This window comes from Lynx rufus, unplaced genomic scaffold (assembly GCF_022079265.1).
Source record: "Lynx rufus isolate CCGP_SWC_20201006 ecotype Redwood Valley unplaced genomic scaffold, mLynRuf1.p SCAF_2, whole genome shotgun sequence".
Taxonomy (NCBI): domain Eukaryota; kingdom Metazoa; phylum Chordata; class Mammalia; order Carnivora; family Felidae; genus Lynx; species Lynx rufus.
In genome coordinates, this window is record NW_025814834.1 from 71,283,957 (window position 1) to 71,309,161 (window position 25,205).

Genomic DNA, 25,205 nt, shown 5'->3' on the forward strand with positions numbered 1-25,205 from the left:
TTCCCAAAATGACAGTTTGCATTTGTAGTCTCACTTTCCAATATACCCATAGCACGCTGTACCTCAACTGTTAGTGTGTTACAGTCAGGCAGCTGAAATAATAGAAACTTAAATATCATTGAACCAGCAGTGTTAGAATTTAGATTTAGTATTTTTTCTATAAGCTGGTGGTTAGCTAAATGCATCACGATAAACAAGGTAAGACAACTCCCTACTCATCAAACCAAAAGCTCCCCAGACCAGGTTTCCATTTTGCTGGATGTTAAAACTTGGTGAAACTTTTTGTGCTATCTTTTAAGAGTTGAAAGATTTCACAGCCAAAGACCACACCCATGTATTTCAGCTTTGCTTTACTTCCTTTTTTTCTCCAGTAGTACTTCTTTCTCTCAGACTGTTTATCAAATTTTGTGAGTTGAAGTGTACAATCAGTGTAACACCAAAAGAAAACCGGACATGACATGTGGTATTCCACCCTGATGTGAACAGAAACATGGCACTGCTCAGTTAGCTTGCTCAGCTTCCTAAGGGGTATCCTCTCCTGCATTAGGGCCATGTTAAAATCTGGAAATGGTGGGTGGGGGTGAGGTTTATGCAGTTTAAAATGACTGTTTAATATTAAAAATCTGTTTTCTTAAGTCATATAAAGCAGTGCTCTGCAGAATATTCTTGGATGGGGGAACTACAACAGAAAGAAGACTGTGTGGGAAAGAGGAGCAAATATGAAATGTCCTAGGATCTGTGAGATTTAAACGTTAATCAAAAAGGAGTTAAGGATTCTAAAAAACCAAGAAACATCAATATCAATGGAAAGACATTTCTAGTTTAGAGACAGCAAATATATGAAATCATGAAATTATATTATAGTAAATGCTACATAACAAATGGCCATGAACAGTAAATGCATTTAAATATCCCACAATAGTTGATTTTATTCAAGCAATTTGAAATATTTTCTTAAACAGATCTCAGTCCCTGATTTCTGTTCTTTTAACAAGTCACTCTCCCTAGCAAATTACCTAGTTGTGTTTGTTCTGCTGTTCCAGAGATAATTTTCTATAACTCATTCTATGCAAATGTTTCAAAGATTCTTATAACTTCAACTTCTTGAGTAACAATCAAAATGGAACTTACATTATTTTTCTTAGTCCACTCAATTCCCAGTTAGTGCCTTGCTGAAATGACTTGAAAAGATAGACCTTGTGTTCACAATCTACTTTCAACACTTTTTTTTTTTGCAAAGCAAAACTGTTGGTAGTAAGTGAAAGCAACTTCAGATTACCACTGCTCAGTTTATTCTCATAATTTAGTATTGATAATTACTATCAAAGAGAGTATCCCTGCGTAAAAGGAAGAAAACTCAGGTTACTATCAAGTTACTATACAGGACATCTCCCTTGTGAGATAAATGATTATCATTATCTACTTCCCAGACTCTTTTTCTTAAAAGAGTAAGTCCCTTAAATGTTTTTCTTGGTTGTACAACAATGCAAATGCATTAAACCCTACCAAACTGTACTTAAAAATAGTTATGATGGTAATTTCATGTAATATGTATCTTACCATAATTTAAAAAAATGTTTTATAGACTGGGGATTGAAAAACTATGACATATGTATTACACAGGTCTCAAAGGCTTGTTTTCAGTTTCAAAGAACCTAGTTCCAGTCCTTCTCAATTTTTTTGAACAGTGTCAAATATTGCACCTAGTTCAAAAGACTGTACACTAATTAGCCATCCACCCACAAGGCAGTTCATTTTATATTCTCTGCTAGCCTTTTTTGAAGATGACTCAGAATCTTGGTCCCAGACTATAAAGAGATTTTTGTTACCTATTCTAGATAATAGCCTCTTCTTTCCCTCTACCCATGACTGAAAACCACAGCAGCAAGTATAGAAGAATGGGGGGGGGGGGGGACACGAGTAAAAGGGAATGGCAGCCACAACATAAATCCTACAGGAACCAGAAACCCAAACTTGTCTTGATATAATGAAACACAAACTACGTGAAATTAAACAGTAATACAGATGTTTATAAGGTGTTAGAAAACAAAAAACCAAACAGTAGTTAACAGCTAATCAGTTAATGCATCACATCAGAACAGTTAGAATAGTGAAGTTTTATATCACAGGCTATCTATTTTTATTTACCATTTACTTTTAGATAATGAGCAAAATTTTAAAAAGCATGCAAAGTTTCTCGTTGTTATAAGGCACACTCCCAAATCATGTCAATAATTATTTTTTTCTAGATTGATACAAAGTCAGTTAAAATACTCCAATATGCAAGCATTCAGATAATGACTGCATCTCTCTGTAAACAGCACTTATGAGTGTCTTAAAGTCCTCCATAGTTTACAGATGTATACTGTTATATGACATTATCCGCCCAAGGTCATATTCTTGACAGTGATCAAAAAGTGTCTGGAATAATCATTTATAAAAAGTAATAACTCGGGGCGCCTGGGTGGCGCAGTCGGTTAAGCGTCCGACTTCAGCCAGGTCACGATCTCGCGGTCCACGAGTTCGAGCCCCGCGTCGGGCTCTGGGCTGATGGCTCAGAGCCTGGAGCCTGTTTCCGATTCTGTGTCTCCCTCTCTCTCTGCCCCTCCCCCGTTCATGCTCTGTCTCTCTCTGTCCCAAAAATAAATAAACGTTGAAAAAAAAAATTAAAAAAAAAAAAAAGGTAATAACTCGGGGCGCCTGGTGGCTCAGTCGGTTGAGTGTCAGACTCTTGATCTGAGCTCAGGTCTTAATTGTAGGGGCAGGAGTTCAAGCCTTGTGTTGGATTCTGCACTGGGCGTGAAGCCTATTTAAAAAAAAAAAAAAAAAGGTAATAACTCTACCAAAGAGTACAAAATACACTATTATCCACATATAAACAGTAAACTATTAGTCTAGAAAAAAGGTGGCCTTTGGTGGTTTGTACTTGTTAAAAGCCATCCCTGTTCTATGTGTGTGCACGTGTCACACACATATCTGGACTGTGTTAATAATTTTCACTTCATATTAAATAAGTACAGGCATGCTGAGCTTGTATGTTTTTTTCACCAACTCATTTTGAAACCCTCTTATGGGATTTGGCTACAGTAGCATGTAAGCTTGGTTATTACCTCTAAAGAAAGAAATTTCCCAACAAAATTGGGAAGCTAATGACAACAAAGTGAAACTGATGCTTTCCCAGTTGAGTGTCACTCCTGGTTTCCTTCAAGGCATAGAAGAACTTGCCCATGTAGAAGCAACACCCTTTACTTTCTTTATAGTATAACTGGAATAGAGGAAAGGACAGCAATACCTTTTATTATCAGCCTCAGCCTACCTATAGCATTTTCTCTGTCCATGAAAAAAAAAAGAGGTGGGAGAGAGAAAGGACTAGGATAAACACAGAATTCTTCTTTGTTCTCAACATACGGGTATTTTAGACTCTTTCATTTATTTGGATTTACTCTGAGGAGTTTCTGATTGTTAGCTTTTTTAAGTTCTGAGCCTTTTTCTGTGGATGTTGCTATTTTAAGAACAATAGTACTTTCAGGCCAAGATGGTTTCATGAGTTAATTCTTTCAGATCTTCAAAGAATAGAGAGCTCTTATGCTCTTTAAACTACTTCAGAGCAGAGAAAGAAGGAACTCTTCTCAGTTCTTTTTAGGAAACCATCATAACCCTGATATCAAACTCTAGCAAAGATAATACATAAGAAGAGGACTATAGATGACACCCAATTACTGATTTTAAGTAAAAATGTTACCAAAAAGGAACCTTCAAAGAATAGAGGGCTCTTATGCTCTTTAAACTACTTCAGAGCAGAGAAAGAAGAAACTCTTCTCAGTTCTTTTTAGGAAACCATCATAACCCTGATATCAAACTCTAGCAAAGATAATACAGAAGAAGAGGACTATAGATGACACCCAATTACTAATTTTAAGTAAAAATGTTACCAAAAAGGAACCTATATGCTTAAATATTACACCATGATCAACTGTAAGGTTGGTTCACAAACTGGAAATCAACTAAAATAACCCATCATCCTAATAGGTCAAAGAAAAGCACACAATAGGTCACGACAGATGCCTAAAAGCCATATGACAAAACTCAACTTTCACTCCTGATAAAAATGTTTAGTTAAGTAGTAATGAGAAGACATCATCTTAACAACAAGAAATATACAGACCAAATGAACACTCAACATCTATTATTCAAAATTGCTCGCAATATGCTAGCCAATGTAAACACACACACACACACACACACACACACACACACACACACGTTGGTCCAAAATCCACTCTTTCGAAAAATCCTAGTAAGCTAGAAATATTAAAGACACTTCCTTGATAAACAGAACTTATTGGAAATTAATAGTAAATGCCATATTTAATGATGACATGGTAAAAGTATCCAAAAACTAAGAAATAAGAAAAGGACGGCCAGAATCACTGTTATTACATATCACTAGGCTGGATTACATAGCACTAGGCTGAAGAAACTAGCAATTCATTAAACCAAAGAAAGAAAAAAAGTATAAAGAAAGATAAGACTATGTTTAAATGATTGTTTTCCTAGAAAATTCAAGGGGGACAATTTATTAAAACTAATAAATTTAGAAAATCGGCCAGATGTATAATCACTCACCTACATACCAGCCACAAAGTATTAGTGAATATAATAGCTAAAACAGACCAAAGGATTATTTTAATGAAACATAAACAGTTTACTTTAAATTTTATGTCAAAATGAGTGCAATAATATTCAAGAAAATTTGAAAAAGATAAATGAAGAAGGACTTGCTGTAGGAATTACTTAAAAAATGCCAGAATCAAAGAGATTGGTATTTGTATAGGGAGAGACAAATAGAACAAAGCGACAGAATAATAATAATAATAAAAAGACCCATGTAAATTTATTATACTAAGGCAGTGTTTCTAGTCAGGAAGAATTGATTTTAACAAATGAGTTCAGAAAAAAATGGCTAAATCCCTATCTTATATAATGTACAAAAATAATTTTCAGATGTTTTAAAGAGTAGAGCATAAAAAAACTATAAAATAATTAACCGGCAATATAGGAAAATATTTTAATAATTTTTGAGTAGGAACTGCCTTAAGTGATAAAAAACAAAAACAAAACCTGGGCATTTTAAACCAAAAGACTGACAGTTCTTGAAAATATCTGCCATATATTTCATTAAGGATTAATATATCTGTACTCTAATCAAATACAGATAAATAATTTTGAATAATAATGGGCAAAATATAGGGACAAGCCAGATTAAGAGATGGTTAACTATGTTATGGTACATGCTGATAGAGGAATACCATGCTGACATTAAGATAAAATAGAGCTATGCATGGCAAGACTTGCACCATATATTTTTTGGTCTGAAAACTCAGAAAACAGAATAGTTTTCTCACTTTCACAAGAGAACGAAATAACATGTTTTGTGCATGTAAGAGAGATGTGGACGGTCTTGGAGTACCTACGACTGGAGAAAGGCCTGAGAACGTTTCATTTTCTTTAGAAATTGTTGGCTTTATACATGGTTGTATCATTTTGGGGTTTTCCACCCCTTCCAAATGATGAGAAAATAATTTTTCAACAGAGTACAGTACTTGCTTCTCTGCTACATTTGAAATGTGTATTCCAACCATGGTAAGCAGGAAGATCATTTTATTTTCCTACATTTTCATATCACTTCACTTCTGTTACTACCCTTTTTCCCTTAGGATAACTTGTCAAAAGCATCGGTGAGATAAATGACACTTTACATAGCAAGGCTGCTCTACTTTTGCTTGTTACAGTATAACAAGGGACACACCCACTCCTTGGTTTGAGTATCTTCCCCCTATGTTCTTCGCTTGACAAGCACAGCTTTTTACACCTGTAACTCATTGTTTCTGTTCACACGAGAGTGGAGACCCTAAGTAACGCCTGGTTCCCACTGCGGGTAGGGTATGCTTTTGCTTTTTCCGCCTCGCCCACCCATTCTCTCCGTCACCCTCGGGGAAGTTACCCCACTTCTCATTGACACGGCTATGATGACACCCCACAGGAAAGCAGAGAGCGGAATTATGCAACAACCTTGGGAAGAACAGAAAGACCTATTTAAAAGTTTTCGAAAGAATAACCACGATAATACTAGCTTCCGGAAGACAACCCTTGCCCCAAAGGGAGTCTGGGACACTCGTGCCGGGACCCACTGCTCACCCAGACATCGCAAGCCCTGCCTCCCCTGTCTCCCGGCGAATAGGTCAAGTCGGCGCGAGCGCTGGACGCGGAGTTGGGCAGGATCCCTCCCCACGGGGCGTCACGGCGGGGACAGCGTTGCAGTGCTGACGTCGCGGGCCCGGAAAACCCCTCCCGGGTCCGCTCTGGGACGTACACCCGGGTGGTTTCTCTCGCACAACGTCCCTCTCCACTCTTGAGAGCTGGTTGTCTCCGCAGCTCTTCGGCTTCTTTCCCTGCGGCACCAGTACTACCAGCGCACCGCCCTCGCTCACACACACAAGTTCCCCGCCATTGTGTTCGACGGGTTCCGAAAGACGAACTCGCTCGCGAAGTTTCTTACTCACAGTTCAGGGATTCCGCGCCCGGGATCGGCGGCGCCCGGCCGAGTGAATCGACCGGAAGTTGCTTTCCGTTCCTGTTCAGAGGGCAGCGCCTGCGCGCGGAGCTTTTAACCCTTCACCCTCCACCCGGCCAGGCCGAACCAGACCCCTCTCGCCCCACCCACACTCGCCCCGCCCGTCCAAGCCCCGCCCGTCCAAGCCCCGCCCCGTCCCGTCTCACTGGGGAAAGGAAAAAGGACGGCAGCCAAAAACCATCAATGTCAAGGTTAAAGGTCACCTGCCGGCCTTGGTTAGAATTTTTCCTAAAGAGAAAATAACCAGGTTTAACATCACCCTGTAAGTGGGTTAGCATACACAAGAATCATCTGACAGACTTGTTAAAGACGGAGATTTACCAATTCACCCCTAGAGATCTTAGAGTTCAGAGCAAACTGGGTTGTGGGCGGAAGCCTGGAACCTGCATTTTTATCGAATCCTCATGTGAATGTGATTAAGGTGGTTAAGGTCCACACTGAGAAGCACTACACACACACACACACACACACACACACACACCCATTTGGCTTTTTCCCAACTGTAACACCTTTCACTAAATATACTTGCTAAAGTTGGATAGTTGGTAAATACAAGCAGAACTTCATAGAAAATTCTCATGAATTAAGACTTCCCCATTATTCCATTTCCTCGGCATGCCTGAATATTCTCCAGGATAGAAATTTTAGACATTACATCTAGAAATGTTGGAACTCCCAGTTTTAGCTCTGATACCTACTGGTTCAGGCAAGTTGCTTAACCTAATGAACCTTAATTTCTTGTCTGACAAATGGAGACAGTGATAACCTACTTCGCTGGATGAATGGTCAATCCAATAATGTAAGCAAAAGCACATGGTAAATTTTAGAATGTTCTGCAAATGAAAGATATTGTCCTGACAGCCTCATGTCAGGCTGGCTTCTTGCCACCATCAAGGTTTTCCCTGGGATTCTTTGCATGAAACTACTGCACATGTGGAAGCTTCCTGACAGCATTGAAGTCTAGGACTTTCCACATTGACTGGAGCATAATTGCATCTGACTGAATGCATATAGCACTCTCAGAAGCTTCCATATTAATTACCTATTTATTTATTTAATTTAAAAAATATTATTATTATATAAATATTTATTTTTGAGAGAGAGAGAGAGAGAGAGAGAGAGCATGAGCGGGGGAGGGGCAGAGAGAGAGGGAGACAACAGAATCTGAAGCAGGCTCCAGGCTCCTATCAGCACACAGCCCGACACAGGGCTCGAACCCACGAACTGAAAGATCATGACCTGAGCCAAAGTTGGGTGCTTAATCGACTGAGCCATCCAGGTGCCCCTAAAAATATTTTTAGAACTCTCACTGCTTTTGTACATATCTTACATGGGTTGATGCTGTTTGAAAAAGACCTCATCACCAAGCACAAGCATACTAAGGACATTGAAGTAACAGTTTGATAGACAGGATTAAAATGAGCAGGAGTGGCTCGGTGGGATGAGCATCTTACTCTAGATTTCAGCTCAGGTCATTATCCCAGGGTCGTGGGATAGGGCCCTGCATTGGGCTCTGTGCTGACAATGTCAAGCCTGCTTGAGATTCTCTCTCTCTCTCTCTCTCTCTCTCTCCCCCCCTCCCCTGCTCACACTCTTTCTCTCTCTCTCAAAATAAATAAATAAAAATTAAAAACAAACAAACAAATAAATAAATAAAATGACTGTGAATACTATAGGCTGTTATCAGGTACAGCCTGCTCTAGAACATAGGTTCTCTATCCATAGACTTGGCAAAATCTTCTGCAATTGAGAACTTTCTTGTCCTAGGGATCTTGGCCAAGCCCTGCCTGAACAGGTCTTCAGTCAGTGATTCTTTCTTCATTCTGAAGACTCAAGCCCAGCCCTGGAATTCTTGAGCTCCCTTTTTTCTGGTCACATGGTCCCATATAACTTAGAAGGTGGTATCTTCTCATGGGAACTCAGTATCTTGCTCGCTGGGATTGTAGTTTTTCTTTGTTAGAGCAGGAGGATCAGATTCTGGTTGCCTCACTTTCTTCTTACACTTCTGAGCCATGGTTATTTGCATTACTTTCCTTAAGCCTGCAAGTCCAAGGGTTTAAAAGCCTGCCAAGTTGCAGTGCGTTTTTAAATATTGAGCTTACTTTTAAAAGTTAAAGCCAAAATATATTGCAAAAAACATTTAAACAAACAGAAACATCTTGTATATAACATTGTGATCAGTTGAAAAGTTTCTGTAGTAAGTAGTAATTGAGTTAAACATGACAGTAAAACACTGTTTTTTTAAAGAATTTATTTATTTATTTTTTTTTAATTTTTTTTTTCAACGTTTATTTATTTTTGGGACAGAGAGAGACAGAGCATGAACGGGGGAGGGGCAGAGAGAGAGGGAGACACAGAATCCGAAACAGGCTCCAGGCTCTGAGCTGTCAGCCCAGAGCCCGACGCGGGGCTCGAACTCCCGGACCGCGAGATCGTGACCTGGCTGAAGTCGGACGCTTAACCGACTGCGCCACCCAGGCGCCCCTAAAGAATTTATTTTTTATGGCAGTTTTGGGTTTATAGCAAAATTGAGTGGAAAGTACAATATATGCATAAGCCTCTTCCATTATCAACATCTCCCACCAAGTGGTACATTTGTCACAACTGATGAGTCTACATCAACGTAATATTATCATCTAAAGTCCATAGTTTATTTTAGGGGTCAGTCTTCATGTTGTACATTCTATGAGTTTGGACAGATAGATAATGACATGTATCCATCATTATAGTATCATACTATAGTAGAGTAGTTTCACTGCCCTAAAAATCCTCTGTGCTCCACCTATTCATCCATTCCACCCCCAGTCCCAGGCAACCACTAATCTTTTTACTGTCTCCATAGTTTTGCCTTTTCTATAATGTCATATGGTTGGAATAAAAAGGTACGTAGGCTTTTCAGATGGACTCCTTTCACTTAGTAATAAACATTTCAGTTTCTTCCATGTCTTTTCATGGCTTGGCTGTTTATTTCTTTTTAGCACTGAATAGTATTACATTGCTTGGGCATGCCAGGTTATTTATCCAATAACCTACTGAAGGACATCTTGGTTGCTTTCAATTTTTGGTGATTACAAATAAAGCTGCTATAACATAAGTGTGCAGGTTTTTGTGTGGACATAAGTTTTCAACGCCTTTAGGTAAATACAAAGGAGTGGAATTGCTGGATCATATATATTTTTAGTATGTTTTTTAAAAATGTTTACTTACTTATGGGGGGGTGCAGAGAGAGAGAGGGAGAGAGAGAATCCCAAGCAGGCTCCATGCTGTCAGCATAGAGCCCAACCAGTGTTTCGGTCTCAAGAACCATGAGATCATGACCTCAGCTGAAACCAAGAGTAGGATGCTTGACCAACTGAGCCACCCAGGCACCCTTAGTATGTTTAGTTTTGTTGGAAGCTATCAAACTATGTTCCAAAGTGACTGGACCACCAGCAATGTATGCCCACCAGCAATGAATGAGCGTTCCTGTTGCTCCACATCCCTGTCAGCATTTTGTGTTGTCAGTGTTCTGGATTTCAGCCATCCTAACAAGCATGTAGTATATCTCACTGTGTTTTAATTTTCACTTCCTTGATGACATATGATGTGGAGCATCTTTTCATATGCTTATTTGCCATCCATACATACATCTTCTCTGGTGAGATATCTGTTAGGGTCTTTGACCCATTTAAAATTTGGGTTTTTATAAGCCATACAGAGAAAGACAGATACCATATGTTTTCACTCTTATGTGGATCCTGAGAAACTTAACAGAAACCCATGGGGGAGGGGAAGGAAAAAAAAAAGAGGTTAGAGTGAGAGAGAGCCAAAGCATAAGAGACTCTTAAAAACTGAGAACAAACTGAGGGTTGATGGGGGGTGGGAGGGAGGGGAGGGTGGGTGATGGGTATATAAATTTCATATATTGAAAAAATAAAAATAAAATAAAATAATATAAAATTTGGGTTTTTAGTTTTCTTGTTGTTGAACTTAGAGTTCTTTGTGTATTTTGTCTAACAGTCCTTTATCAGATGTATCTTTTGCAAGCATTTTGTCCCAGTCTGTGGCTTGTGTTTTTATTCTCTTCACATTATCTTTTGCAGAGCAGAAATTTTTAATTTTAATGAAGTCCAACTCATCCAACTTTTTAGTAAATTGAAAGAGCTGCTTGGTGACTTCTAATTGAAATGGTGGAATGTAATAATACACCTAGAATGCATAAGCATTTTGAACGTGGAGATGCTAAAAAATTTGAATAAGGAAGAAAAAATTAAACATACACATTTCTTAAATATACTTTTTCCTCTCTTTTCAATTCCATGATATTGTAGTCATAAAGAGAAATGGCTACATATTTCTCCAGTGTATGAAACATGCATGCATGCTGGGATAGATAGAGGAATTTCATGCTAAAACAGTTTCAAACATTTTCCTTTTTCTATAATGATGATTAATTTTTTAGAATTGACATACAGTATGTTTTACTGAGGTTAAGACTTGAGTTGAGACATTTATTTGAGGATTAATCCTTTAAAAGGTTGACATAATTTCCCTACAATTTTCCTTTATTCATATTATGTTTATATACCTTAGGTTAGCAAGCAGGACTTTAAGGTGGAGTGGGATGAAAATGAGAACTGAAAAAAAGGGGGGCACCTGGGTGGCTCAGCAGGGTAAGGACCTGACTCTTGATATCAGCTCAGGTCATGATGTCATGGTTCATGAGTTTGAGTCCCATTCTCTGCCCTCTGTCTCCCTCTCTCTCTGCCCCTCTCCTGCTCTCTCTCTGTCTCTCTCTCTCTGTCTCTCTCTCTCTCTATCAAAAATAAGTAAATAAAATAAAAAAAAAGGAAAATGAGAACTGCATACTCATTGAATATATTTTAGGTTCTATTTTCAAACTGCTTAATATTTTATTGAGAGTTCTGAATATAAATCTAGGGAAAAGGAAAGCTGCCAGTATAAACACCTACTACAACTTGGAATGCCAGGTAAGCATCAATGATCTTAGCCAAATCTTTGATGTGAAATATCACTATTAATAGAATCTGGTTGACTTCTGATTTAGGATGACATCTGGACTAGCTGTTTGTGCCTTAGACTCTAAATTAAATTACTAAAGAAAAATTAGAGAAATATGAAAACTCATAATAGTTTTGAAAGGAAGAACTGGTGGCCAGATCCAGCATGTATGGATGGCTGAGCAGGCTCTCCCCTGTACAGAGCACCCAGCTGACAGAGGTGGTCACTTGCCAAACCTTGCCCCCTTGGGCTTGAGTATACCCCAAAGGGGTGCCTTTTTCTAAGTCAGAAAAAGATGTCAAAAGAGAAACTGTAACCCTGTTGACAAGCATCCTAGTAACAAATTGTGACAGGATTTCCAATCATTTGCAAGACCCGTGGGATTGAAATGGACATAACCTTTGTTTCTTGAAGATAAAGAATAGTAATGGTTATAATTGGCCTGAAGAATAGTAATAAAACTATCTGCCTCATGGCACCTACTAGTCAACTAAGCAATTAAGTCCCACTACTATGTGGGACCTTCACATAGTATTTGACAATTCTTTGCCCAAATATCACCCAATAATACTTCTCTCTGTTGTCCATTTTGGAGCTGTGGTTTGAAGTATACCAACATGATCCCAATGAGAGTGGACAAATGTTCCATATTTAAGGGTATGTGAAGCCAATAATGAAAAGGGATGAGCAGACAGAGCTGTGTGTTGGGCTCTCTCTGAGACTTTGATTTTTAATCTATGGTTCCTATCAAGGAAAAGACCAGTGATTGCTGCTGATTAACCAGGAATTCTCCTCTTCATAGTGAAATAACTAGGCAATAAGGGTAAGGGATTTTGGCTCAGGTAAATACCTATAGTGACAAAATTGATAAATGTCAGCTTCAGGCAAAAGTGTAGCTGTGACCTGTGCATGTCTACTTGTCTCTCAGCTCTATATCTGTGCTGAGGAACTAATAGAAATCGAGCAGATAATGAGAAGAACCAAGAAAAATCCATATATCTGGTTAGTAAGGGCTATAGAATGCTGGGAATGAGAAAATACAAGACAAAGCATCCATTTTGAAAGATTATGCTGTATAAAGGAAGAAAATAGAGTTCTCAAAATGCAAAGAAAATGAACACTTTGGAAAATGGTTTACCAGAAGCATAAGTAAATGGAAAAAATCTGCTTTGCATTTTCTATGAAAAAAGAGATGTCATATTAGACAGGATATTAGACGAAGAAAAGGAAGGACCTAGCTAAGAGGCAGGGAGAAATAACAACAAAGTTGGATAAGTTAAGATTATAGAAACATGCAATGGCAAAATTCAGATATTATTTGAACATAATCAAGGATGGAATCAATACTACAGAATATTAATCAATGATTAGAGTAAAAGCTTGAAAAACTCTCTCAAGTGTCAATGGAAAGGTCAAACAGAAGAAAACCATGAAATGGAATAGTGGAAAGATAGTTCTCTACCTTCTTCCTGGAGAAAAGATCAGAGTAAATGGAACAGAAATACCAACTATAGAAACATCAGAAGATGTATCCAAAGCAATTGGAGATGAAAAGGACTCTAAGTTTTGAAACGTAATTAATGGAATGAGACCAAACACTTGGACATATCCTGATACAATTTTGATATTAAATGATCTATCAATTTATTTATTCAGCAAATATTTTGTGAGTGCTTGCTATGTGCTAAAAGTTGGGGCTACAAAGATGACTAAGACACAGTCCTACTTTAAAAGAACTTCCTGTCTGTTGTGGGTAACACACATAGAAGAAGCAGGCAATTGCTCCACAATGTGGTATTACAATATTACAATACGGGTTAAGTATAGGGTACTTTGAAAACACACTGGAGAGGCTTGAGTTCAGGCTTGAGAGATGAGGGAAGTTTTCTTATATCTAAAGTACAGCAAAAATTCAACAAGAATACAGGAAGAAAAAAAATAAATTACTTGCAAAGAAAGAAGAATAGAAAAAAATAGACTATCTTCAACATTAAGCTTCAGAAGCTGAACAGAATAACATCTATAATTGCATGGGAAAGGTTTAACTTTTAAAGTCGATACCCACCCAAGTTGTCATTCACATAGGAAATGAAAACAAAGATATTCTTTGATACTTCAAGGCTCACAAATATACCACCCATTTCCTGAAATAGTTGAAGATACACTTGTGTTGGTCAAGAAGGGAATCAAACTTTTAAAAAGAAGGAAAGGTAAAATTCTGAGATAAAAGAAATATTTCTAAATATTGGAAATGATTTAATTATTGGATTAAGTAAAAATCTGTAGCAAATATAATGAGGCTATTAAAAGTAACTTTGAAGACATAAGGTGCAAGTATAAATAAATAGCTTAATAAGAATGTATTCTAAAATTCTTGTTTATAGAAACAAAAACTCAAGTGGGTGGAAGAGAAGTGGCAGGAAGTAAAATGTTCTAATTTACTAATTTTCTTATCTTCTACATGTAGGAATAAGAAATAATAGATAGGATGTCCTTTTAACAATAATAATTGAACATATATTGTTTTAGTTTCTTTTTTAATGTGAAGGTAAGTAGCTATAAGTAGAATTCAAATTTTTATGGTTATTTTTTCACATTAAGAGAGGAAGGATGAAAAGCAAACATTGCCCATATAACAAAGATATAAAACTCTTACTTCCTGACATTTAATCAGTCCCCCAATAAGGTAACTCATATGAGTACTCCTCTGCAACATTTCTTGCATGCATATACTTTCTGTTCTCATTGTTAAACACTGTCTTCATAGCCATTTTCTGTTTCTATTGCCACTCTTTGTTCAAGACACCATCAATTCTAATGTATCATACTAGCCTCCTAATGGTTCACTTCCCTTTCTCTCTTGTCAAACTCTGAATGTTATACTCAGTGAACTCCAGAAGGATAAACTCAAAGATATCTATACCAAAGCATATTATAAGCAAACCATTGAGAGCCACAGATGAAAGAATCTTGAAAATAGTAAGACAGAAGTGACTCATTATGCACAAGGGAGCCTCAGTGAGATTAACAGCCAATTTCACTTTGAAATCATGGAATTCAGAAGGCAGTGGGATGACATATTTAAAGTGCTAAAAAAAAAAATAGATGTCAACCAAGAATTCTCTATCTAGACAAACTATTCTTCAAAAATGAAGGAAAATTTAAGATGTTCTGAGACAATCAAAAGCTGAATGAGTTCAGTGCTGGTAGACTGAAGGAGTTCAGTGCTAGTAGATAAAGGGAGTCTTGAAGGCTCAGATAAAAGGCTACTAGACAGTAATTCAAAGCATTACAAAAAATAAACTTTGACAGAGGCAATTACATTGGTGAATATGAAAGCCAGCATGATTATAACTCCTCTTTTTATTTCCTACATGATTTAAAAAAGACGAATGCTTCTAAAAATCATAAATCTACATTAATGTGTACATAGTGTATAAAGATAAAAATCTGTTATTACAACAACATAAGAGAGAAGCTAAGCTGTATAGGAGTAAAGCTTTTGTATATTATTGAAGTTAAGTTGGTATTAATTCAAATTGGATAGTTACAAATTAAGTTGCTAATTGTAATCCTTATGGTAAGCACTAAGACAACATTGAAAAAAATACATAAAATAAAATGAGAAGGAATAAGGTGGTACAAAGCCAAGAACCAATTAAACACAAAAGAAGACATTAATGTAAGAAGTGAGGAACAGAAAAATGGTATAAAGCATACAGAAATCAAATAGCAAAATGGCAGAAATAAGTTCTTCCTTATCAGTGATTTCTTTAAATATGAATGAATTAACCTTTCTAATCCAAAGGCAAAACTTAGCAGAATGGATAATGTAACATGATCAAATGATATGGTTCCTACCAGAGACTTACTTTAGATCCAAAGACATAAGTTGAAAGTAAAATGATGGAAAAAAGATTTTCCGTGCAAACAGTAACCAAAAGAAAGATGGGGGTGGTTATATTAACATCAGACAAAATAGCTTTCAAATCAAAAACTGTTACAAGAGACAAAGAAGGACATTATACACTGACAAAAGGGCCATTAATCAAAAAGATACAGCAATTATGCACATATACACACCAAACAATAGATCCCCCAAATATATGAAGCAAATATTGATAGAATTGAAGGGAGAAACAGACAGTACTACAATAACAGTTGGAGACTTTACTACTTATCGCTTTTTTTTACTTTACCACTTTTAATAATGGGTAGAAAACAGAAGATGAAAAAAGAGAGAACTTGAATAATAGTATTAATCAACTAGACTTAACAGACATCTATAGATCACTCCACCCGACAACAGCAAAAGACACATTACTCTCAATGGAAACTTCTTCAGGATAAATCAAATGGTAGGCCACACACACACACAAAAGCCTCAATATATTTAAAAAGATTGAAGCCATACAAAGTATCTTTTCTAACCAGAATGAAATGAAGCTAGATGCCAATTAACAGAAGGAAAACTGGAAAATTCAAATATGTGCAAAGTAAGCAGCACATTCTTAAACAACCAATCAAAAGAGGAAATCACAAGGGAAATGAGATTTACTTAGAGATTAATGAAAACAAAATTGTACTATACCAAAACTTATGGAATGAGTGAAAGCAGTGCTCAGAGAGAAATTAATAGTAGTAAACATCTACAATAGAAGAGAAGAAAGATCTGTAATCAATAACCTAACTTCACACTTCAAGGAACTAGAAAAAAAAGCAAACTAAACCCAAAACTAGCAGAAGGGAGGAAAGAATAAAGATTAGAGCAGAGATAAATGAAATAGAGAATAGAAAAACAAAAGAATCAATGAAGGCTAAGTCAGTTCTTTGAAAAGACCGCAAAATTGACAAAACTTTTTCAGAGAATAATAAGTAACTAAAGTCAGATATGAAAGTGGAGACGTTGTTACCAACCAAATAGAAATAACAAGGATTATAAGACAATACTATAAACAACTATCTGTTAACAAATAAGATGATCTAGCTGAAATGTAGAAATTCCTAGAAACACACAAACAATGAAAACTAAATCTACAAGAAACAGAAAACCTGAACAGACCTATAACAAAGAGATTGAATCAGTAATCAAAAACTTCCCAACAAAGAAAAGTCCAGAACCAGATGGCTTCACTGGAGAAGTCTATCAAACACTTTAAAAAGAATTAGCATCTATCCTTCTTAAATGCTTTAAAAAAATATAAGAGGAGGGAATGCTTCCCAACTCATTTTATGAAGCCAGCATTACTGTGATATCAAAGTCAGACAAAAACACCAGAAAAAGAGAAAACTAAAAACCAACATGATTTATGAATAAAGATTTAAGATTCTACAAAATGCTAGTAAACTGGATTCTATAGCATATTAAATAGATTATGCATCATGACAAAATGTGATTTTTCCCTGGAATGCAAAGATGGTTAAAGAAAAAAAATCAATGAAATACACTACATTATCGAATAAAGGAAAAACACCCTACATGATGCTCTCTACTGATGCAGAAAAGGCATTTAACAAAACTAACATCCTTTCATGAATAAAAAAAAAGACTTAGAAAACTAGGAATAGAAGGGAACTTCTACAACACAAAAAAAAGAATTTATGAAAACCCATAGCTAACATCATACTCAATGATGAAAGACCAGAAGTTTTCCCCCTGAGATCAGGAAAAGACAAGGATGTTTTCTTTCACCACTACTATTCAACATTGTCCTGAAAGTTTCAGCTAGAGGGATTAAATGAGAAAAAGAAATAAAAGGCATGTAAATTAGAAAGAAGCAAAAATATTTATATTTACAGATGGCATTATTTTATATACAGAAAATATCCTGAGGAATCCACAAGAAAGCTACTAGAGCTAATAAGTGAGTTTGGTTGCTCCTTAAAAAGTTAAAGAGAATTACCATATGACTGCACAATTTCACTGCTTGGTATATACCCAGGAAGAATTGAAAACAGGTACTCAAACATATACATGTAAATGCATAGTCATAGCAGCACTATTTACAATAGCCATAAAGTGAAAGTAGCCCTACTATCCTACTCAACAATACATGAATGGATAAACAAATTGAGGTATATACATATGATAGAATATTGCTTGGCCATAAAAGGAATGAAGTACTGACACATGCTACAGCATGGATGAATCTTGAAAACATTATGTTAAATGAAAGAAGCCAGTCAGAAAAAGTCACATGTTACATGATTTCACTCACACGAAATATCCAGAACAGGTCCATCCATAGAGACAGAACATGGATTGCCAGAGGTTGAGAGGAGCAAGAAAAGCAGAGCATTGCTTAATGGACAACAGAGTTTTCTTTTGGGGTAATAAAAATGTTTTAACACTGGATAGAAGTGGTTGGTTGCACAACCTTGTGAATGTAGTCAATGCCACTGAATTTTTCACTTTGTAAAGTTTAATTTTATGTTATGTGGCTTTTACCTCAATTTTTCAAAAAGGGAGAAAATAAGAAAATCTGAATAAACTATGCATTGAGTTAAGAAAAATGTACGAATACTGGTTCCTTAATGTACCATACTAATGTAAGATGTTAATAACCGGGGACACTGGGTGATGGGGTGGTGTATGGAAACTGTTGTGTTTGCTCAACATTTCTCTAAATCGAAAACTGTTCTAAACAAACAAAATCTATTAACTGAAAAAAGACTTCGTTGTCCTAAATAATTCTTGGATCAAAGAGGACACAAAACTGCAAACTTATTTTGAAAACTTAAAATGATGAGGGGCCTGGGTGGCTCAGTCATTTAAGCATCTGACTTCGGCTTAAGTAATGATCTCACAGTTTACGAGTTTGAGCCATGCATCAGGCTCTCTGCTGTCAGCTCGGAGCCTGCTTTGGATCCTCTGTCTCCCTCTCTCTCTCTGTTCCTCTCCTGCTCATGCCCATGTATTCTCTCTCTTAAATAAACATTAAAAAAAAACCCTTTGAAATCATAAATAAACAAAATTGGTAATGAAAAAGGGTTATCTACATGATTGTGGAGATTATGAAAAAGTACGAGAATACTGTGTATGGTAATACCTTTGAAAAATTTGATGACAAGGATCATTTATAAGCAACCTAAACTGCGTGAAAAAAACAGCATAAAATCCAACAATATCAATAACCATAGAAAATATCAGAAAGCTTTTAAAGAACTACATCCAAAAGTGGGTGCCAAAGATAAACAGTGTGAAGATTTGCTCTTTAAATATTTCAAGGAACAGAAAACTCTCATTAAACCTTTTTAGAACATAGAAAACTTTGGTATTTTTATCAGAAAATAAAAATACAGATTCATTTCACTTGTGAAAATGAAAGCAAAAGTTCTCAGTAAATTACAGATATTTCTTTTTTTTTAATTTCTATTAAAAAAAATTTTTTATGCTTATTTTTTAAGAGAGAGAAACAGAGCACGAGTTGGGGAAGGGCAGAGAGAGGGAGACACAGAATTCAAAGCAGTCTCCAAGCTCTGAGCTGTTAGCACAGAGCCCTATGTGGGGCTCGAGCCCATGAACCACGAGATCGTGACCTAAGCCAAAGCAGACACTTAACCACCTGAGCCACCCAGGCGCCCCCAGATAATTCTCTTTTGGCATACATTTTCTTAATATAAATTGGCATAAAATTAATTTGATTTTTTTTTAACATTTATTTATTTTGAGAAACAGAGACAGAGCATGAGTGGGGGAGAAACAGAGAGAGAGGGAGACACAGAATCCAAAGCAGTCATAAAATTAATTAATTTGGACACATACTTTGCACACCACTGTTGGTTATAACAGAGTTGTGGCTTACAACTAGCACAGTCATAATAAGGAGAAAGCTTTTTTGCACAAAGCTGTAGGAACAGCTGCTTTGTTTGAGTATCTGGTTACTCTGCCTGGATAGGGTTCCTTGGCTATGCTACATTGTTTTCATTCTTTTCTGTTAATTTGAGCTGCGAACTAAATTGTGAAGCCAAAATAATAGAGGAGAGGCATCTAAGCATGTGGATAAAGAGAAAATGAGGAAATGTGTAGGTTTGGCTTGGTTCATTTTGATCAACTAATTTATTATTTTAACTAAAGCAATAACTAAATATGCTTTATATTATAAATCTACCTTTATGATGGAGGCATGATTTTTTATAACATGTTTTTTTAAGTTTATTTATCCGTTTTGAGAGACAGAGTGCAAGCAGGGGAGGGGCAGGGAGAGAGGGAGAGAGAGAGAGAGAATCTCAAGCAGGGATTCACACTGTCAGCACAGAGCCTGATGTGGGGCTTGAACTCACGAACCATGAGATCACAACCTGAGCTGAAATCAAGAATCAGAAGCTTGACTGACTGAGCCACCCAAGTGCCCTGATAACATAGAAATTTTAAATAATGCAATTACCATATTGTGTAACAGCAGAGCACTATATACTTTAAAGTAGACAAACCATAGAGTTGTCTATAATAATACCAAAATTACATTGAATTTGTTTAACATGAAGTACTGACACACCTTTACTAAAATAGAATGAGAAGTAGATTTGGTAGTTACTTGGTTTTCATGATAAATGTATTTATCTCAAACCAACAGCCATCGTCATTCTTAATGTTAACCACTAGGGAAATTCCCACTGAGATCAGAACAAGACATGGTTAGCTGCTATCTCCTCTGTTATTAAACACTGTTCTAGAAGTTTTGGAGAGAAGTAAAACAAAAAAAAGAGGAGAAAAAATTATATTTTTCCTAAACAGGCATCACATATGAATTACCTAACTAATTTAGAACAAATAGAAGAACAATATAATAGCTGGATACAAGATAAAAATACGAAATAAAGAACTCTCCTAAATGATAGCAGTAATTAGTTAGAAAATACAGAGGAAAGAACATCCCTCTCCAATAGCGTCCCTAACTCTACACACAAAAACGATAAAATATATTGGAATACATTTGATAATAAACAAAGAACCTATATGTTTCCCAAGGCCTTAATATACGGAAAGAAAAATAATGTGTGCAGACAGGAAGGTTCTGTATTGTAAGGATGATCTTTTCCTTCAATTAGTGCCTAAGTTCCATGAAATTCCAGCTAGAACTGTTTTTTCTTGGCAGAATTTAACGAATGTATTTAAAAGTTTCCACTTGGCCATGTCTTTTACTGTCACAAGTGTTTAAGGAAATAACTGGATGTTGGCCGTAGGGCCCTACTAGCTGCTTGCAGGAACCTCAGTCAGGTCCAGCCCTGAACCTCAGGGCTCAGGTTTAAGCCCTGGGTCTGCCACTTACAAGCTGGAAGATCCTGTAACTTTTTCTCTAGCAGACATTCAATAAATGGCAGCTATTGATGCTAATAATGATTTCTGATGTTTAATCTGTCCAAACTATCAACTTTTCCTAGGACTATCCTTAAGAAAAAACTTAAAGAAATAGTACACAATCCTTAAATATTCATTTTTGATAGTGAATATAACAGCCAATTGGTAATCAAATAAGCCTGGATTACCGTAATGGTGAACTCTTAAATGTTTTAAGATAGGAAATGCAAAGTTGTCTATAAGGTTAATATTTTACTGTAAAAAAATATTCATTAGCATATGTTTCTTAGGAGATGAAAAAATACTAAACTTGAGTTAATTTTTGAATGGATACACTGGATCAGGCCAGAAGTGATCTTTAAGAATTTAGCTCCCCAGAAGTACAAATATATACAGTATTATTTTACTTTTAAATCTAGTAAGCTAATTATACCTTAACATATGCCAAATACATATCTTTCAAGTCTTACATTATGTTATAAAAACCACTCATTGGAGAAGATCTATATTCCAGATATAAACTTAAAAAAATTATTTCAAGTAGAGACATACATTTGCTCTTAAAAGTTGAGAGGAATGTAAAAAGAGCACAGTATTTTCAAAAATTTTCTTTGGTCTTGGCTAGGGGCCGTATTTTTTAAAGGCCAAATTTCCAGTTATGACAATGAATACAAGGCATTATCGAATCATGTCATAAATTACTCACTTTGCAGAAGCAAGAGCGGAACAAATCTGCAACGCTTCAGTCTAAGACATCCAGTCCACCTTGCTAGTTGAGAATTGGTAGGAACAGCCCAAGTTTGGCTTATCTCTTTTCCAAGTTAGAAGTCTTCCTTCACAGAGTAGTGCTCTTGAAAGACGTAGGCAGTTACAGAGTCTGGAAACTTTATCTGCAGACTCTAGCAATGCCGCCCAAACTGTCCTGAGCTCTCCCTTGTGTTGAACTGGGAACTTCCACTGAGAAATCCCCTAAATTGAAGACTTCCTTATTTGTAGCTCTCAACAGCCAATCGTGGCAAGATATTGAAATGAAGTAAAGACTACCAGAAAATGTTCTGTAAACCACCCATGACTATAGCCCTGACTTCCTTCTGAATCAAAGATACTTTTTCTTGAATAGTTAGGGCATTTTAACAAAAATCCGGAAATTGTAAACACAAAAATATTTTTGTATGAAACACATTTTCATGCAAGAGAATTTTAAAGTTCATTTGATAAATGGCGCTTTTTTTTTTTTTGGCTTTTAAGAAGGCATTTTTCAACCTAAGCGGCATATTTATAAACAGCAGGTAATGACTAGACTTGAGGGTGGTTGTCTTTGCTTCAAGGCCTTCAGAGGTCACATGGATGAAGCCTGGTAATAATAAAGTTTATGCTGGATGCCAGAGCATCATCTCAGGGACTAATGAAAAAGGTGAAGCAAAAAAGGCTCTTAATTCAGCTTTCTCCTTGGGAGCTGAGGTGCCCTGTTCATATGGATGAGTGCATGTTCTAGCACACTGGGGAAATGCTCCACAAATGCGTGTATTCTTCTCAGGCCACTTGGAGCAAAACATCGAGTTTTACATGCAAATGGAAGGCAGCATAGGCACCACAGACATTTTTCTTTGTTATAAAATTTTAGAGCTGGAAATGTCCTGAGACACCATATGTTCCATTTCCTTTTTATTACAGATGAGGAAACAGGAGAGGGTAAATCCTCAGTCACAAAGAAAGTTAGAGGCATCTGAGGCTTTGTATCCAAGTGCACTTTTTTTTTTTTTACTGTACTATACTCTCAGCACAGCAAGTTATTGAGCAGGAAAATGACCGTAATCACAACAACAACAAAAGGTGGAGAGTCTCTTTGTTCAATTTCTGCATTTTGCAGATGAGGAATTTGAGACGTTACCAGAAGTTCCACGGTCAGAAGAATGACTAGAATTTAGAACTTCTGATTGTCAGTCTAGTTTCTTTTCTTCTCTCTCTCTTTTTTAAGGACTTTTATTTTTTTAATTATTTTATTTTATTTACTTTTTGAGAGAGAAGGTGCGAGTGCGCGAGGGGCAGAGAGAGAGGGAGAGAGAGAATCCTATGAGGAGAGAGAGGAGAGAGAAAGAGAGAGAGAGAGAGAGAGAGAGAGAGAGAGAGAATCCCATGCAGGCTCTGCACTGTCAACGTGAAGTCCCAAGTGGGGCTCGAACTCACAAACTGTGAGATTATGACCTAAACCAAAGTTGGATGCTTAACTGATTGAGCCACCCAGGCGCCCCTAGTTTCTTTTCTACTTTAAAACATTGCCTTCTCTTAAATTAGATGTTAAATAAGTCTGAGATATTTCTACCCATGATGACATTATTCTATGAAAAGGAAATACTTAAAAATTTTTAAAAATGTTTATTTAGTTTTGAGAGAGAGAGATACAGAGAGTGTGAGTGGGGGAGGGGCAGAGAGAGAGGGAGGCACAGAATCTGAAACAGGCTACAGGCTCCGAGCTGTCAGCACAGAGCCTGATGGCTCCGACCCAGTGCTCAAATCCACCAACTGGGAGACAGGACCTGAGCTGAAGTCAGACACTTAACTGACTGAGCCATCCAGGTGCCCCTGAAAAGGAAATACTTTTTAAAAATGTCTAAAATGATGAGTTAGCTTGTAATGAAAAACATTCCGTTTACTCATCTAACATACAGTGAAATATTAATTTCTTTCAGAACTTTGTGTTTTACAAATTATCTTACTGATATCAAACATTAAACTCTCTTGTATACAATGGAAAAATAAAACCTATCTAATACTGTAAGTACCACAAAATAAAACAGTGGAAGGAGAATTTTCTTCTCAAAAATTTATATTTTCCCATGAGCAGAATTTTAAAAATACACCTTAAAAAAAAAGTGGTGCTGATGTCTTAACTGGGAAATGCCCTTTTGATCTCTCTATTCTGTGCCCTTTCCCTTTTCTATTTACTTTGGCATGTGAGCTTGGCTGATGTCCAAGCGCCTGCAGAGCAGGCTAGTCCTGAGTACTTGGCCTCAACCTGGAGGGGCACTGGCTGCAAGAGGGTCTTGAGGCAAGACAGAGAAGCTGTAGTTAGAGATTTTTGAAAATCTTTTTGAGTGTATGGTATTTAAAACCTGTGCCACCGACTGGTTCTGGCTCTAGGCAGAACATGTGAGGTAGATGTAAGTTCTTAACTCTGTTGTCTTTATCAGTTCCTTTTCCTATTCCCTCCCCCTCCTTTTTTCCTCTCAGAGTCATAAACCCCGTGACCAGGCTGATAGAAATGTGGAGATTACTGCAGGGGAGGAAGGAGCAAAATGGCACCAAGCCAATATGGCAAAGGTTAGGGTACGATGACCTGGGCAGGAGGAGATGGGAGGGTGCTCCAAGCCCAAATTAGAGAATGAGAGGCAAAAGTCAGGTTCCCATTCAGGCAGAGGAGAGTGGCCAAGGAGTTTCTAATCAAATAATGAACATATAATGAACAAATAATGCCACCTTGGGGTGGCAGGGTTCTCAGGGCAGATCTGGGTGAAAGGTCTTCCTAAGAAAAATTCTAGGAAAGCAAGAGTCTTCCCTGGGAAAAGTGGAGGGCAGGAAGGCCAGTGCCCTTCATTGCTGACTGGGATTCAGGGATAGGTTCTCTCCTCCATGAGGGGACACCAAGTACCTGCAACTCTGGCCAAGAAGCTAGTTAAACAGCTGGGCTGCATGGGATAGGTATCTGATTGAGCAACTTGGTTCAGATGATGGATCACATGGGAAACTTCAGGGTGGATCCTTGTTACAGGCATGGTATTTGTAGAAGCAGTAGAATTTTCTAGCCTCCACTTGCTGGCAGGCTGATGTCCATTATAGGGCACATTATTTAATACAGATCTTTTCATTCACTGATACTATGGAATTTTAGAGGTGAAAAGAAGTTCAGATGTTTTCCCTACCAATTTTTATTTCTTCTTATGCCTAATTTTGAAAGCTGCCAGACTGACAAGAAGTTAATGAATAGAGAGTATATCACCTCCAATCCCTGCTCGATATGCACTAGTTTGGCTTTAGGAAGGGCATGTAAGAATGGTGTAATCAGAGACAACAAGAAGATGGGAAAGGAAAAGGAGGGTGATGCAGAAGGGTTTTTTTTTCTGAGAGTGGAATAGTGAATTAGACTTCATGCCTTTTCTAAAATATCAATTTAGGAAAATAGGGCAGACTGGGAGCAGATTCAATGTCATTAGTTAAGAAAAATGACAGTGCACCTTTTGATTGTGAAGATTTAATTATCCTTCAATTTTT

At 37.0% G+C, this 25,205-nt stretch overlaps 1 protein-coding gene across 4 annotated transcripts in view; it reads right to left on the reverse strand.

The window, feature by feature from the left end:
• TANK (TRAF family member associated NFKB activator) overlaps nt 1-21,830 on the reverse strand; it is a 95,094-nt gene extending 73,264 nt beyond the window's left edge. The window contains exon 1 of one of the 4 annotated variants that reach the window (XM_047083298.1): nt 21,643-21,830. Coding sequence is in view for 2 of the 4 variants with exons in the window: in XM_047083297.1 (XP_046939253.1) it covers nt 6,199-6,206 (8 nt within the window). In the remaining 2 variants the exon portion in view is untranslated. Of the gene's footprint in view, nt 1-6,198; nt 6,493-6,563; nt 6,645-21,642 lie in introns of those variants that run through there. The other 3 variants (XM_047083301.1, XM_047083297.1, XM_047083302.1) reach the window with 3 other exon arrangements.
• Between the last annotated feature and the right edge of the window lie 3,375 nt (nt 21,831-25,205).